The sequence below is a fragment of the Loa loa genome, assembly GCF_000183805.2.
Source record: "Loa loa unplaced genomic scaffold supercont3.418, whole genome shotgun sequence".
NCBI classification, from domain to species: domain Eukaryota; kingdom Metazoa; phylum Nematoda; class Chromadorea; order Rhabditida; family Onchocercidae; genus Loa; species Loa loa.
This window is the reverse complement of record NW_018108598.1, coordinates 39,137-50,648: the sequence shown is the minus strand read 5'-3', so window position 1 is coordinate 50,648 and position 11,512 is coordinate 39,137. Positions and strand designations below refer to the sequence as shown.

The 11,512-nt window shown below is 34.4% G+C and overlaps 1 protein-coding gene across 1 annotated transcript in view; it reads right to left on the bottom strand.

Annotated features, from left to right (window-relative positions):
• Positions 1–559: 559 nt before the first annotated feature.
• Positions 560–11,512, bottom strand: part of LOAG_18641 (viral A-type inclusion protein repeat containing protein) — a 19,623-nt gene continuing 8,670 nt past the window's right edge. The window contains exons 22-51 of the mRNA XM_020451305.1: positions 11,380–11,474; positions 11,195–11,262; positions 10,474–10,693; positions 10,023–10,175; positions 9,813–9,923; positions 9,429–9,563; positions 9,182–9,304; positions 8,801–8,938; positions 8,600–8,704; positions 8,351–8,430; positions 8,153–8,251; positions 7,474–7,732; positions 7,203–7,325; positions 6,718–6,829; positions 6,350–6,563; positions 5,986–6,086; positions 5,587–5,753; positions 4,908–4,971; positions 4,488–4,653; positions 4,334–4,403; positions 4,040–4,139; positions 3,846–3,937; positions 3,462–3,623; positions 3,181–3,312; positions 2,530–2,728; positions 2,247–2,382; positions 1,833–1,924; positions 1,686–1,736; positions 1,241–1,499; positions 560–787 (exon numbers count right to left, since the gene is read on the bottom strand). Coding sequence (XP_020304920.1) covers positions 700–787; positions 1,241–1,499; positions 1,686–1,736; positions 1,833–1,924; positions 2,247–2,382; positions 2,530–2,728; positions 3,181–3,312; positions 3,462–3,623; positions 3,846–3,937; positions 4,040–4,139; positions 4,334–4,403; positions 4,488–4,653; positions 4,908–4,971; positions 5,587–5,753; positions 5,986–6,086; positions 6,350–6,563; positions 6,718–6,829; positions 7,203–7,325; positions 7,474–7,732; positions 8,153–8,251; positions 8,351–8,430; positions 8,600–8,704; positions 8,801–8,938; positions 9,182–9,304; positions 9,429–9,563; positions 9,813–9,923; positions 10,023–10,175; positions 10,474–10,693; positions 11,195–11,262; positions 11,380–11,474 — 3,914 coding nt within the window. The 3' untranslated portion in view covers positions 560–699. The remainder of the gene's footprint in view (positions 788–1,240; positions 1,500–1,685; positions 1,737–1,832; positions 1,925–2,246; positions 2,383–2,529; positions 2,729–3,180; positions 3,313–3,461; positions 3,624–3,845; positions 3,938–4,039; positions 4,140–4,333; positions 4,404–4,487; positions 4,654–4,907; positions 4,972–5,586; positions 5,754–5,985; positions 6,087–6,349; positions 6,564–6,717; positions 6,830–7,202; positions 7,326–7,473; positions 7,733–8,152; positions 8,252–8,350; positions 8,431–8,599; positions 8,705–8,800; positions 8,939–9,181; positions 9,305–9,428; positions 9,564–9,812; positions 9,924–10,022; positions 10,176–10,473; positions 10,694–11,194; positions 11,263–11,379; positions 11,475–11,512) is intronic.

Genomic DNA, 11,512 nt, shown 5'->3' with positions numbered 1-11,512 from the left:
ATAAAATCGAGCTAGAAAGAGCTTTCATATCCATGAACGTCCTTGAATATCTCATTCTCCCAAACCCCGGAAACAGTTTTTCATTCACCAATTATTTACGAATAATTCAGTGATCTTTGCTCAAAGCATAAAATAAATATGAAGCGTAAGAGAAATTTTATTCCTTACACAAAATAAAACTGAAGGACAAAATCATCAGAACAACAATCTACAAATGAAAAAACCGACAGAATGCAAGTTCGTTCTCATGGAACTCAGAGAAAAAGAAACCATGTGTGGGACACATTCATTTATTTATATGTTAGTAGAAAACTATTTAGAATACCCAAACGCTTCTCACTCTCATGAATTTATGAGCACAAAATTGATAGGAGTATAAAGCACTGGGTAAAAATTAGTCCTAAGTAATCAGAAGTCATTTTCATTTTTTAAAATATATATTTATAAGCAAAATTCTGTGAGAAAAAAAAGAACGCAATCCCATTTATTTCAAAAAATTTTTGGATTAGAAAAGGTAACCAAATTTTGAATTTGAAAATTTGAAAGGAAAAAAGCAGATGTCAGAAGTAACTCTACTTTGTATAAGCAAAATAATGACATAAAATTTAGAAAAAAGCATTGAAATATGTTTTCCAAAGTATCAATAAATAGAAACAAAATTTTTTCCAAAATTAATTTTCTGAGTCCACACCAGTTTTATTACATGCGATATCCACGTCCACGACGTAACAGTGTGGCACGTCCTCCACGTTGCATAGAACCCGAACTTTGATGAGTTGCATCACTGCTAAAAATCGATATTTTCAAAACGTTATTTCGCGACACATTCTAAAAGTCGATTAAATCACTAAAACATTTCGCCATCCAAAAAATGGATGACGAACAATTGTTGGATCATTCAGGTTACCGAAAAAACATATCTCACTATAAACAGTCCAAGATCATAAAAAATCGTTAATGCCACAAGTTATAAAGTAATAAATCAAACAGTCAAAACAAGACGGTCCGAAGCTAAACACATTAGTTAATAACAAATTACTGGATTAATCGTGAAATGAATCTAATATCACAGAGTTAAAAAAAATGAAATTCTAATCTGTTGACACTTCACAGCCTAACCGCTAAACGCTTGAATGGAATGGTTCTATTAATCAGTTTGCAATCACAAACAATTCTCACAGAATTACGATATCCATCAAGACTGCTTGATTAACTTGCTGTTTGTTTAAGAATTCATTACCTGCTTGAAGTGGGTTCCGTTATATCGGGATACCGTATCCTAATACGTCTGGTTGTTGACCCATCTGATGTACTCGGTCCCGAAGACGCTGCTTCATCGTCCGTTTGTGTAGCATGCCTGTCTCCTTGCTCCTCTTCGGCCACATCATTTCCACCTTCTTCAATCATCAGTGCATGTTCACTCTCACCACTATCAACATCTGTACCTGTTATCGGAGCAACCGTACTTGATGCGCCACGACTATCAGATTCAATGTTTTCTATAAGTTTTCTTTTTTTTAGAATTTACAGAAAACATATGATCAAACAATTCACCAGTTTCTCATGCTCAGAATGACAGTACTTCAAGACCAAACTTCATCAGTTACAGCAAAAGTGTCATAAAGTACATCAATATCCGTTCCAAAAATCATATATGGATATTAGATGGCAAGAAACATGCATACCTATAAGCGGTGGCGAGTCACGTACCACGTGCAATTCTGAACCGGATACAACTAAACGAAACAACATTATTTCCAGCCATTTAAAATTCTATTAGATTCCAATTCTTCAGATAAAATCAAATTTATCTGGTTTCAAGAATAACTTACCATCACCACCTTCTTGTGAAGCTGTATTCAATGAATGGGGTTGCAAATCAAGTTCTGCCACCGGTACATAAAGCGCTTCCGAACTGTAGTGCCTAAAATGAAAAACATCAGATCATTTAAAAAAATTTTTACGGACAAAAGTTAATAAAATACATTATAATTACATTTCGCTATATTTTTAAATACATTTTTAAGGACAAAAGTTTGCAGATCTTAGAAGTGATGAGTCAAGTATCCTTTCGATGTTTAATAATGAAAAATTAGTCAGTTTGAAGCTTTAAACTCTGTTCGATATCTGAAAACCACAGAAACTTGAAATATTTCTTAATAAAATGAATTATAATTACCATTCGCCATATTTCTAAATACAAGTCATGAATAATTTTTAACAAACTTAAAGTAAGAAATTCTTACTCTGAACGACTTGCATCACCTTCACCCGTACGATCTGCAACAAAACCCTGCGATGTTGATGAATCCATATGCGAGGTAGCACTGGATTGTTCCGCAGCAGTTTTCAAACTGAGTTCCATCCGCCGAATGGTTTCCCCTAATGTATTACAGAAATCATTCCAAATAAAAAGATGTGGAAACAAAAGAAAAGGAACAATTTGATTTATTGGTGATATAGCTCTACGAAAAATTAATGTAGAATTTAAGTCCGGAAATATGCAAATTTGAAACGAAACAAGCGAACCTTGGACGTTTTGTCGTTCACGAGCTTCAGCAGTGCTCGTTTCTAAATCGTCATCAACAACAACTGAACGTTTGCGATCCTCACCATGTGCTTCATCCATGGAAAGATCTGCTGGGGAGTGTGAATGCTCCATTTCACCATCATCTTCATCTTCTATTAGAATAACACCATCATCCTCATCACCATCATTTACTGATTCCTATGAGTTGTCTACATTAGGAAATTCTGATGATCGGCTTACTACTAGAAACTCTTCGAATTCGAAATGGATCAAGGTCGATTTTATGCATACCTGTTAACCCTTTATTAGAATGTAAAACGTTAACAGACAATGCAGATTACCTCAGTCCAAAAAGAAATCATTACAGTAAACATGAATATTTCACAAATAATATACCCCGAAATTTCATTTTTTGAAAGTGAGATATTTATAAATTTTTGGCATACCTACTAATACGCTCTGAGGGAGCAAAAGACAGAAATAGCTCCGGAAAAGTTAAAAAGTTAGGGAACTACAAAGCATTAAGCTTAATTTTCAGAAAATTTTTAACTCAAGCCTTCTAAATTTTTATGCATGCCACATGAAATGAGAAAAGCCAGCCATTCTTGAACACTCTAAATTTTGCAAAAGTGCATCTAATAACAACTAACTAGATGCTGTCTAGCTCGCGAAGAACGGTAATCAGATCTTCTATAATTTGGAGGTAGATCGAAATCACCCTCTTCATCTGGTTCCTCTTCATCAAATTCTTCATCCTCCATCTCTTCTAACATTTCATCGCCCTACAAAATTCAGTGATTTGCAAATATAACTTTGTATTTTTTGGATTAGGATGGAATTATTTGCATCGAAATTAATTTTCTTCATGGAGGAATATCAAGTATATTCTGCAATTTAAATCGAATAACATCAAATCAGTCTTTCAACTAACCGCTTCTTCACTAAGATTATCCTCATCTGCTGAAGCTTCACGCCCAATATCTTCGCCAACTATAACATCGTGTCCATTATCCTCCATTTGTTCCTCAGCATGCCCTTCTTCTTGCGCCAATCCCTCACCAACCGTTTCATAACTGACATCGGCACTAGCTTCCTGCAAAATTAATCAAATTTTCGAGGTTAATCTGCAAGAAAAATAAACTGCTGGGTTAAAAGTTCTATGCATATGTTATACTAATTCTATTAAAAAAAAAAATTTCTATGATGAAAAACATGTCAAAAAATATTGCAAATGGAATGAATCATAACCGAAACTAAACTAGTCGTCATGAAGATCAATGGAAGATCAAAATTAAGAAATTTAAAAAAAAAAAACCTGGACTTCACTAGCCGATTTAGTATTCTTTTCTGCTTCGTTCGTCCTCATGACATCCGATCGGTCACCTTCAGGATTTGTAGTTGTTTCAACTGTCAAAAAATAATTAACAACAATAATATTATTCATCCAATTAATATTAACACTAGCATTATATTGAAAAGGTTACTTTCATTTTGCAACACTAAACTAACCACTTTCTTGCTGTTCATGTTCAGCTTCATCCGTAGCATGCTGTTCGATATCAATTCGTGATTCACTTCCTGATTTTATGAAACGACCACTTGTGGAAACCTTTCAAATACAGAAAATCAGTGTTTGTTTAGCTACAAATTAAGAGAATATATGAATCCTATTTCTTTAATCAACTTCTCAACTATCCCTTCTTCCCACCTCCCTTAAAACTCAAAAATTCTGAGTACATTAAATCTTCACAAGTTAGAAATCATTTGCAAAAATTTCGTGCACATAACAAGAAGGAGTCATACCTGCCCCATAGGACTTCCCCTATAACGCTTTCGCGGTTCCAAAACATCCGATCCCGTTTCAATTTGATCACTGAAAATTGCATATCAAACCGCTGGTTCGAATAAAATAGGGAAAATTAAAGGGGAAAATATGAAAGCGATGAAAAGACGCAACCTTGATGGTATGTATGTTCGTTTCCTTGATGGTTCATTTTCATTACGGGTTATCAAAATCGATTGTGGTCCCACTTGTGACACGATTCCTTGTATTGCAGTTGGTATATCTCCACTTGCTACACTGCTTGTGATGATATTCGCTCCATCACCATTACCAGAAGTAACTATAAAGCAATGTTAAGTTAAAATCCGTAAATTAATTACAACTAATTATCGAGTTAAACTACTGCAATCAAACCCCAGAATGAAAATTATCATCAAATATCATACAGTCCTCAGTAATGATGTGTGAAAAGGCGAAAAAAAAACCTTTTCCAGGCCCTATCCTCCGTGAACAGTTTCCTCATACTGTAATATCAAGAAGCTATAAATTGTTCAAAGGAAACATAAATTTTAATCTGGAAACTTGTAAACTAACCATTATGCTGTTGTAATCGTACTTGAATAATATCACCAGAAGATGATTGGCTCACAGTATTACTCTGCAAAAAATTACCTGTAAACCCCTTAGCATTCAATTATTTCAAAGTTTGAAAAAATACATATAGCTGTTTTGTTGAATGAAAAAGAAATTATACTGAGAACTACCTACTATAACATTTTCTGAAGTAAATTACTGCTTCACTGTCAGCGAAAACAATGCATTAAAGACGTATCATCTTGGCAGTAGATCTGATGGATCTGACTGTCATTATTATTTTTTAGACCATAACTACACTGACATCCCCCATATTATTAAGTAATGAGATTTAAAGGTTTTTGGAATAACAGTTCTGAATGCGGTTGCATATATCAGAATAACTTCCCAGTACAACTCAATTACAGTTTTAAAATTTCAAATTCTAGGAAGTGTTGATTTAGGAACTACGAGAAATCCACCAGATTCAATTGTATTTAAGAAATATCTACACATATGCATGAGTGATAACCTAAGCGGCGGATGAATCAAAAGGGCTAAAAAGACCCTCCGAGAAGCTAAAGATTAATTGTATTTAGCAATTCTTTGATAATAGATGATGTAATGAATCGAAAAGGACATTCTAAATTTTAGAGTCTTAGTACATTGATATATGAACGTATGTCAGAAGTAACAACACCTGTTCACTAGTTGTTGATACAGGTGTACTTCGATGTGTTTCTTGTTCTTCGATACTTCCAACTATTGCTACTTTTTGTTTTGCGTCTTCATACTTCTCATTCTGCGTAGCGTCTACCGTCGCAGCCGGTTTAACAAGCGGCATTGATTGTGAAGTCGTTGGTGTTTCTGAAACATATCAAGTATAATCTTTTCCATAGCGAACGGACAAAAAAGTGGAAAAAATACTCCTTTACTACCGTTAATCTTGAAGAATTTTCAAACAAAAATAATATTTCCCTGGCTTATTCGGATTCTAAACTTATATAGCCTTCCGATACCATGTCATCATCAATGTTAGTATAAAACACCATCGAGAATTTTTAAAGTTAAGCGTACTCCTGAATAAAATGATATTTACCTTCTTTAGACAAGGGAGAGAAATCTGGTCCAGCAGTGTTGGTAGCAGGGAGCGCATCAGTAGGAGAACTCTGACTCTGAGAAATCACAGGCGTGGACGAGCTAGAAAAATGTCGTGGTGAAATCCAAATTCAAATCACTGAGAAATTTAACACAAATCGTAATTATCACATTACCTGACTTGTCTTTGGAATATATGCAATAGGGAAGTCTCCGTTAAGATGAAGTGATTCAGCAATAAAAATGACGTTCGCAATTTCAGAAGGCAAAAGTTCGTAGGTTGCCTCGGATAGCAGATAATTACAAAAACATGAACTGTCCATAACAAAAAATGGAATTAGACAGTCTCCCACGAAAAAAATTACCTAACAGATTTAACAAATGCCGTGCCGGAAAAACCATGACGATTGCTGGCTTCCTTACGACAAATGTCCAATGTAGCTTCTAAAACTTTTATCTTCCCTTGATAAGCCTCGTCTGATTGTTTAGCTGTTTCAAGTTCTTCTCGCAGTCGAGCGACTTCTTGTTCTTTCTTGGTTAACATACTTGTGATTGAATTTAATCGGAAACGTAACTCTTCTGCAAAACTATTTTTCTACAAATTCAGGGCGAAAACGAGATGATCAAATCAAGTCGGGAATCAGGATTTACCAAAACAAAATATAAAATTTAGCATGAAATATGAGAATTACCAAGAACGCGCTAAAAGATTTATTAGCTTGTTAAGAAATACCCTTTGTATCACTTTCTGTTTTCATTTCTCTGAATTTAGCCTCAGCTTCGCTCAGTTTCGCCTGCGCTACTTTGTACCTTTCGGCGGACTCTTCCAACTGTTTGGACAAATCCTAAAATCAACCCTAAACTGCTACAACTAAAAAAGCATTATCGATGGAAAAAAAAAGATTTCAATAGATAATCACAAACTCCATCCATAACAATCTGTTGCATGGCTGAGCAAGAGCTGAGTAGTACCAAAAACATAACATGAAATATCTCCAAAAACTTTAAACAGATTCGAATAAATCATTGACTAAATAGCCCGCTATGTAATAAACCATATGGTTAGAAGATCGAAATTGTAAGTCCTTTCGAAAATGTCCCATACGGTTTTATTCGGCTACAACAAACGGAAATGCATCGAAATACGTTTACCCAGGTTAGCAGAGAACGGTTATTCAAGCTAAATTCCCATCAATTTCTAAGTTAAAAAATTCCAACCTTATTTTGTTGATTGAGTCCTTCCAATTGTTTCAACTGTGTTTGAAGAATTGTGCTTGCTTTCGTTGGTTGTGTACCACCTGTTCCAGCATCAACTGGCCAACCAGTTCGGGGTACCACTTTCTGGAAATTTTGCAAAAAAAATCAAATTAAGTGATGAAAGAATGTTATCATTCACTTTAATGCTGATAGGCCCGAATAGCAATTGAAAGCCTAAACTGAAAATTATATGGAACAGTTATGCAATCAACTGCATATAAAAATGCATTACCTGTTGTTTCTGTTTCTCAATCTCAGCGCGTAGTGCAAGCAATTCCTGCCTCAGCTTTGCAGTTTCGGTAGTATTTTCCTCTTCTACTATTGATTTCTCAGCCAGGATTGCTTTCAGTCCTTCAACATCTTTTTCTAATGTTTGAGATTTCATCCTGTATCTACGTGCAAGTAATCTAGCTTGTTCAAATTTTGCTGATAGTTTGAGCCGTTCCGATTCACTTTCATCAAATTTCTTCTGCACATCCACCAGCGCTTCCCTGGAAACAATTTCGTAATAGCTTTATTAAAATGATAATGGTAGCGGGATAAATGGGTTCACTTCCGTGCAAAATTTATGCTTCAAATGCAGAAGATTATGATATGCTTTGGAAGCTTCGATATTGCTGAAGTTTTCAATCAATATACAAACTGTAAGTTAACCCAGATTCAATAAATTCGACTAGATTGCTACCCGAGAAAGTCCACCAAATGGTAGCACAGTCTTGATTCAAAAGAACTTAGCCGCTTTACACTACTCACAAGGCCTTCCTAAGTGCATCAAATTCCTAAAATTAGATCCAGCAAAATTAGAACAATCAAACTTTACAAAATCAATTTCCAATTCATAGTAAGGTGTAAAACCTGTGGAATAACGCAAGATTATCGATGCTCACTGATATGACTTTGAAGTGACTTACTTAAATGTTGATTCTTGAGATTTTTCTATTTCTCTTTTCAATGAATCACGCTCCGTTGTTATTACACTTAGTCTGCGTTTCAGTGATTCAACTTCGTTACTAAAAATTTAAACATTTTTTATCAAGATGAAAAAGGCCTGAATATTAAATTAAAAAATCAAAATAAACACGGAAGTAGGGAACATCAAAAACGTTTACTTTAAAGCAACTATTCTTTCGGGTCCAAATTTACCCAATGAAATCAAAGCTTGATTATGCCGTTCCTTCCAGGATTCAAGCTGAAAAAAAAATCCCAATATATTTGTCAACAAATAAAAACGGGAAATCGACTTTTCCAAAATTCTTCAGGGTATTATTCGAAAGGCCATTCAACAAAAACTTAAAAAACATCTAAAAACTGGTAATATGGTCGAAAATTGATGGAATCAAAGAAATACATATCATTACTTCTTTCCGACAAGTTTGCAAGTCGGCGCAGACGTTCTGTAATCTTCCTTTTTCCGTGACTTTTTCTGCACCCAAACTAGCAATACGTACTTGCAAATCGTTTATCTAAAAAAAAAAATTAGAAATATGGTCAAGTTATACTTATCCTTTTGGACTTTCCACGTCAGCCCTTAATTATTGATAAATTGAATTATTTCACACATTTTTCGACAGTTGTTCATTGTGACGAGTTAATTTTTCATTCTGTAATTTTATGTTCTGATTTTCTTTTTGTATATCTTCCATCAACGTCAATCGTGCTACCATTTCACTTTTTTCCGCAATTGAACGAACATGTGCCTAGAAATATAATGATTTAGGCAATCGATAGAGCCGAATTTTAGTGATTTCGGCATTATCAAGAATAAATTTCTGTATATTGAGTGCACGCACAGGTTTATCTAATTATGACAATAATTTATATCGATATTAATTTCGTGCCTCCAATACAAAAAAACTGTGATAACAAAGCCAAATATGAACTGAAACAGGCAATGAGCAATGGGGCAATCCAAATGAATAGCAATGGTAAAATAAACAAACTTCAGCCTCTCTCCGAAGTTTTTGAATTTCTTCTTCCAATTTTAGTCGGTTTTCGTCAGCCGTGGCTTGTTGAACTTGCAAACGCTTCCATTGCAGTTCAGCATTCATCATTCGTTCCATAGCCTAAATGCAGTACAACTAAAAAATTTAAAAAAAATTTGAAAAAATTTAATAATTACTTGAATTTTGGGGGTTCATAAGTCTTGAAACATAATGTTTCAGCAGCAAATAAAAGAAACGACGTTACTTGTCGATTTTCTCCTTGTAAATATTTGATAACTTCATACATCGCAACAGCTGATTTCGAACCAACAGGTGCAACATCTTCACTAGAAGTCGAAGCGCTTCCAGAACGTTCCAAGACAGCCATACGTTCCGTTACCTGCAACGAATTACTTAAGATGAACGTAATCCGAAAATTATTCTCGCAAACTTCTCTTTATTCAGATGAAAAATCTACAGCAGCTATCCTAATCCTATGGTTTGGACCCTGCATTTGTTTGATTCCAAAACAGTCCAAAATTTCAAAGATCTCACAGAAATATTTGAACTGAATAAACTGCAGCAAATCTAGTTGTCATCAGTTTTACCATCCAAATATATTTCAGGACCGTATGTCAGAAATATTCACCTTTATTAAATTATCACCCAATTCTTCGAGCTTCTGCTTCTGCTCGTCAATTAATTTATTAGCTAAACTGAGTTCTTCCTCAAATTGATTCTTTTCAACACGAAGTGCAGCCTGAAAGTCGCTTAATTAGCTGAATCATTATGGAAATGGACTCCTGCGCTTGTAAAATAAGGAAATAATGAAAGCAAAGACAATTGACAAATCACAAACCACTTCCGATGAACAGCTTCGCCTAACATCTTCTGATTTTTGCTCAAGCCCAACTGCAGTATTTTTCAAATTGACAACTTCAGCGTCCTTAACACGAAGTGCTTGTTCCAGTTTGCTGATGTCTTCTTTCATTCGACTGCTTTCTTCGTCAAACTACGCAAGGGAAAAATTTTTATATCATTTAACCGATATGTTCACTGCTCACTGTTTTACCTGTTTTATTATTCAAACAGCGGGTAACAGTTTGTCCCAGACATGTCTCAACGCATCGCTGTCAACTATCGCAATACATCCCCTAATCGCAATCCATTACCAAAATAACATCATAAAGACTTTCCCTTTTAATTACTCAAATGAAAAAAAAAAAATGAAAAGTGAAATCAGTAATATTTTAAAGTCTTATTAAAATTATATCAGAGGAGAAATTTAGAGGGCTACAGAAAATTCCCACCGAAACTTTCGCAGCAGCAATTTTCGTATTTTCTAATTCCAGTTCATGTATCCGAGCTTCAGCATTAGCTCTCTGTATATCCAAAACGCTGCATCGCTTCTCCAAGCCCTGATATTCTTTCATTTTTTCTATTTTCAGCTGCTCCGTTTCAGTGGCCTTTTCTTGTAACTTCTGCTCCAACAGGGCTATTTCCGTTCGTTGATTTTCAACTGCTTTTACACTAAAGAACAGTTTATTCGTCATATCTCATAAATATCTTCTTATTAGATTTAGTAACTGGCTTGTTATTTTTTTCAATTTTTTTTTAATATTTTAAACGCATCATTTCCTTAAATATTTTTTAAAATATTTAGTAATAAGCTTGTATTTTCAAACACTTAATGTGCCTGCATTGTTTGATTAACACTTTAAACACTTAATACGCTTGTATTGCTTGATTTTTTCCACTTAATATGCCTGTATTTCCTTGATTTGCGGGATATGAATTCCCCATTCATTTCAAACTGAAATGTCATATATGGTCCAATTATGACACCGCTACTTCAATGCCAAATCTTTTCAATACCGTCGTAAGTTCATCAGGTATAATAATATCATGATAATAAAAATTCATTGTGAATTACCTCGAATTTAATGTTCTTATTAAGCAACGATCAAAATCTACCAGTATTTCGCTTCTTAATTTTCTAAACCATATAAGGATAAAAAAAAGTAAAATAACCTTTCAGCTAATTGCCCTTTTACTAAATCCAGCATCGCCTGCAGACTATTTCGTTCAGCAAGAGCGCTCTGTAAAAAGAAATTCCGTAAAAGTGTGTTTTATCATGCAAAATCTGACTACAATTCATTACCGATAATAATCAAAGCAATAAACGAAATTAATGAAAAATGAATAAATTAACTTACTGCTCCTTGTTCGAGTAATGTTGTCTCCATATTATTACTCAATTTGTTAATCTCATTAAGTTCTTGTTCACGTATCGCCAGCATTTTCTCACTTGCTGCAAAATCAGTCCTCTACAAAAAAAAAAAAAAAAAA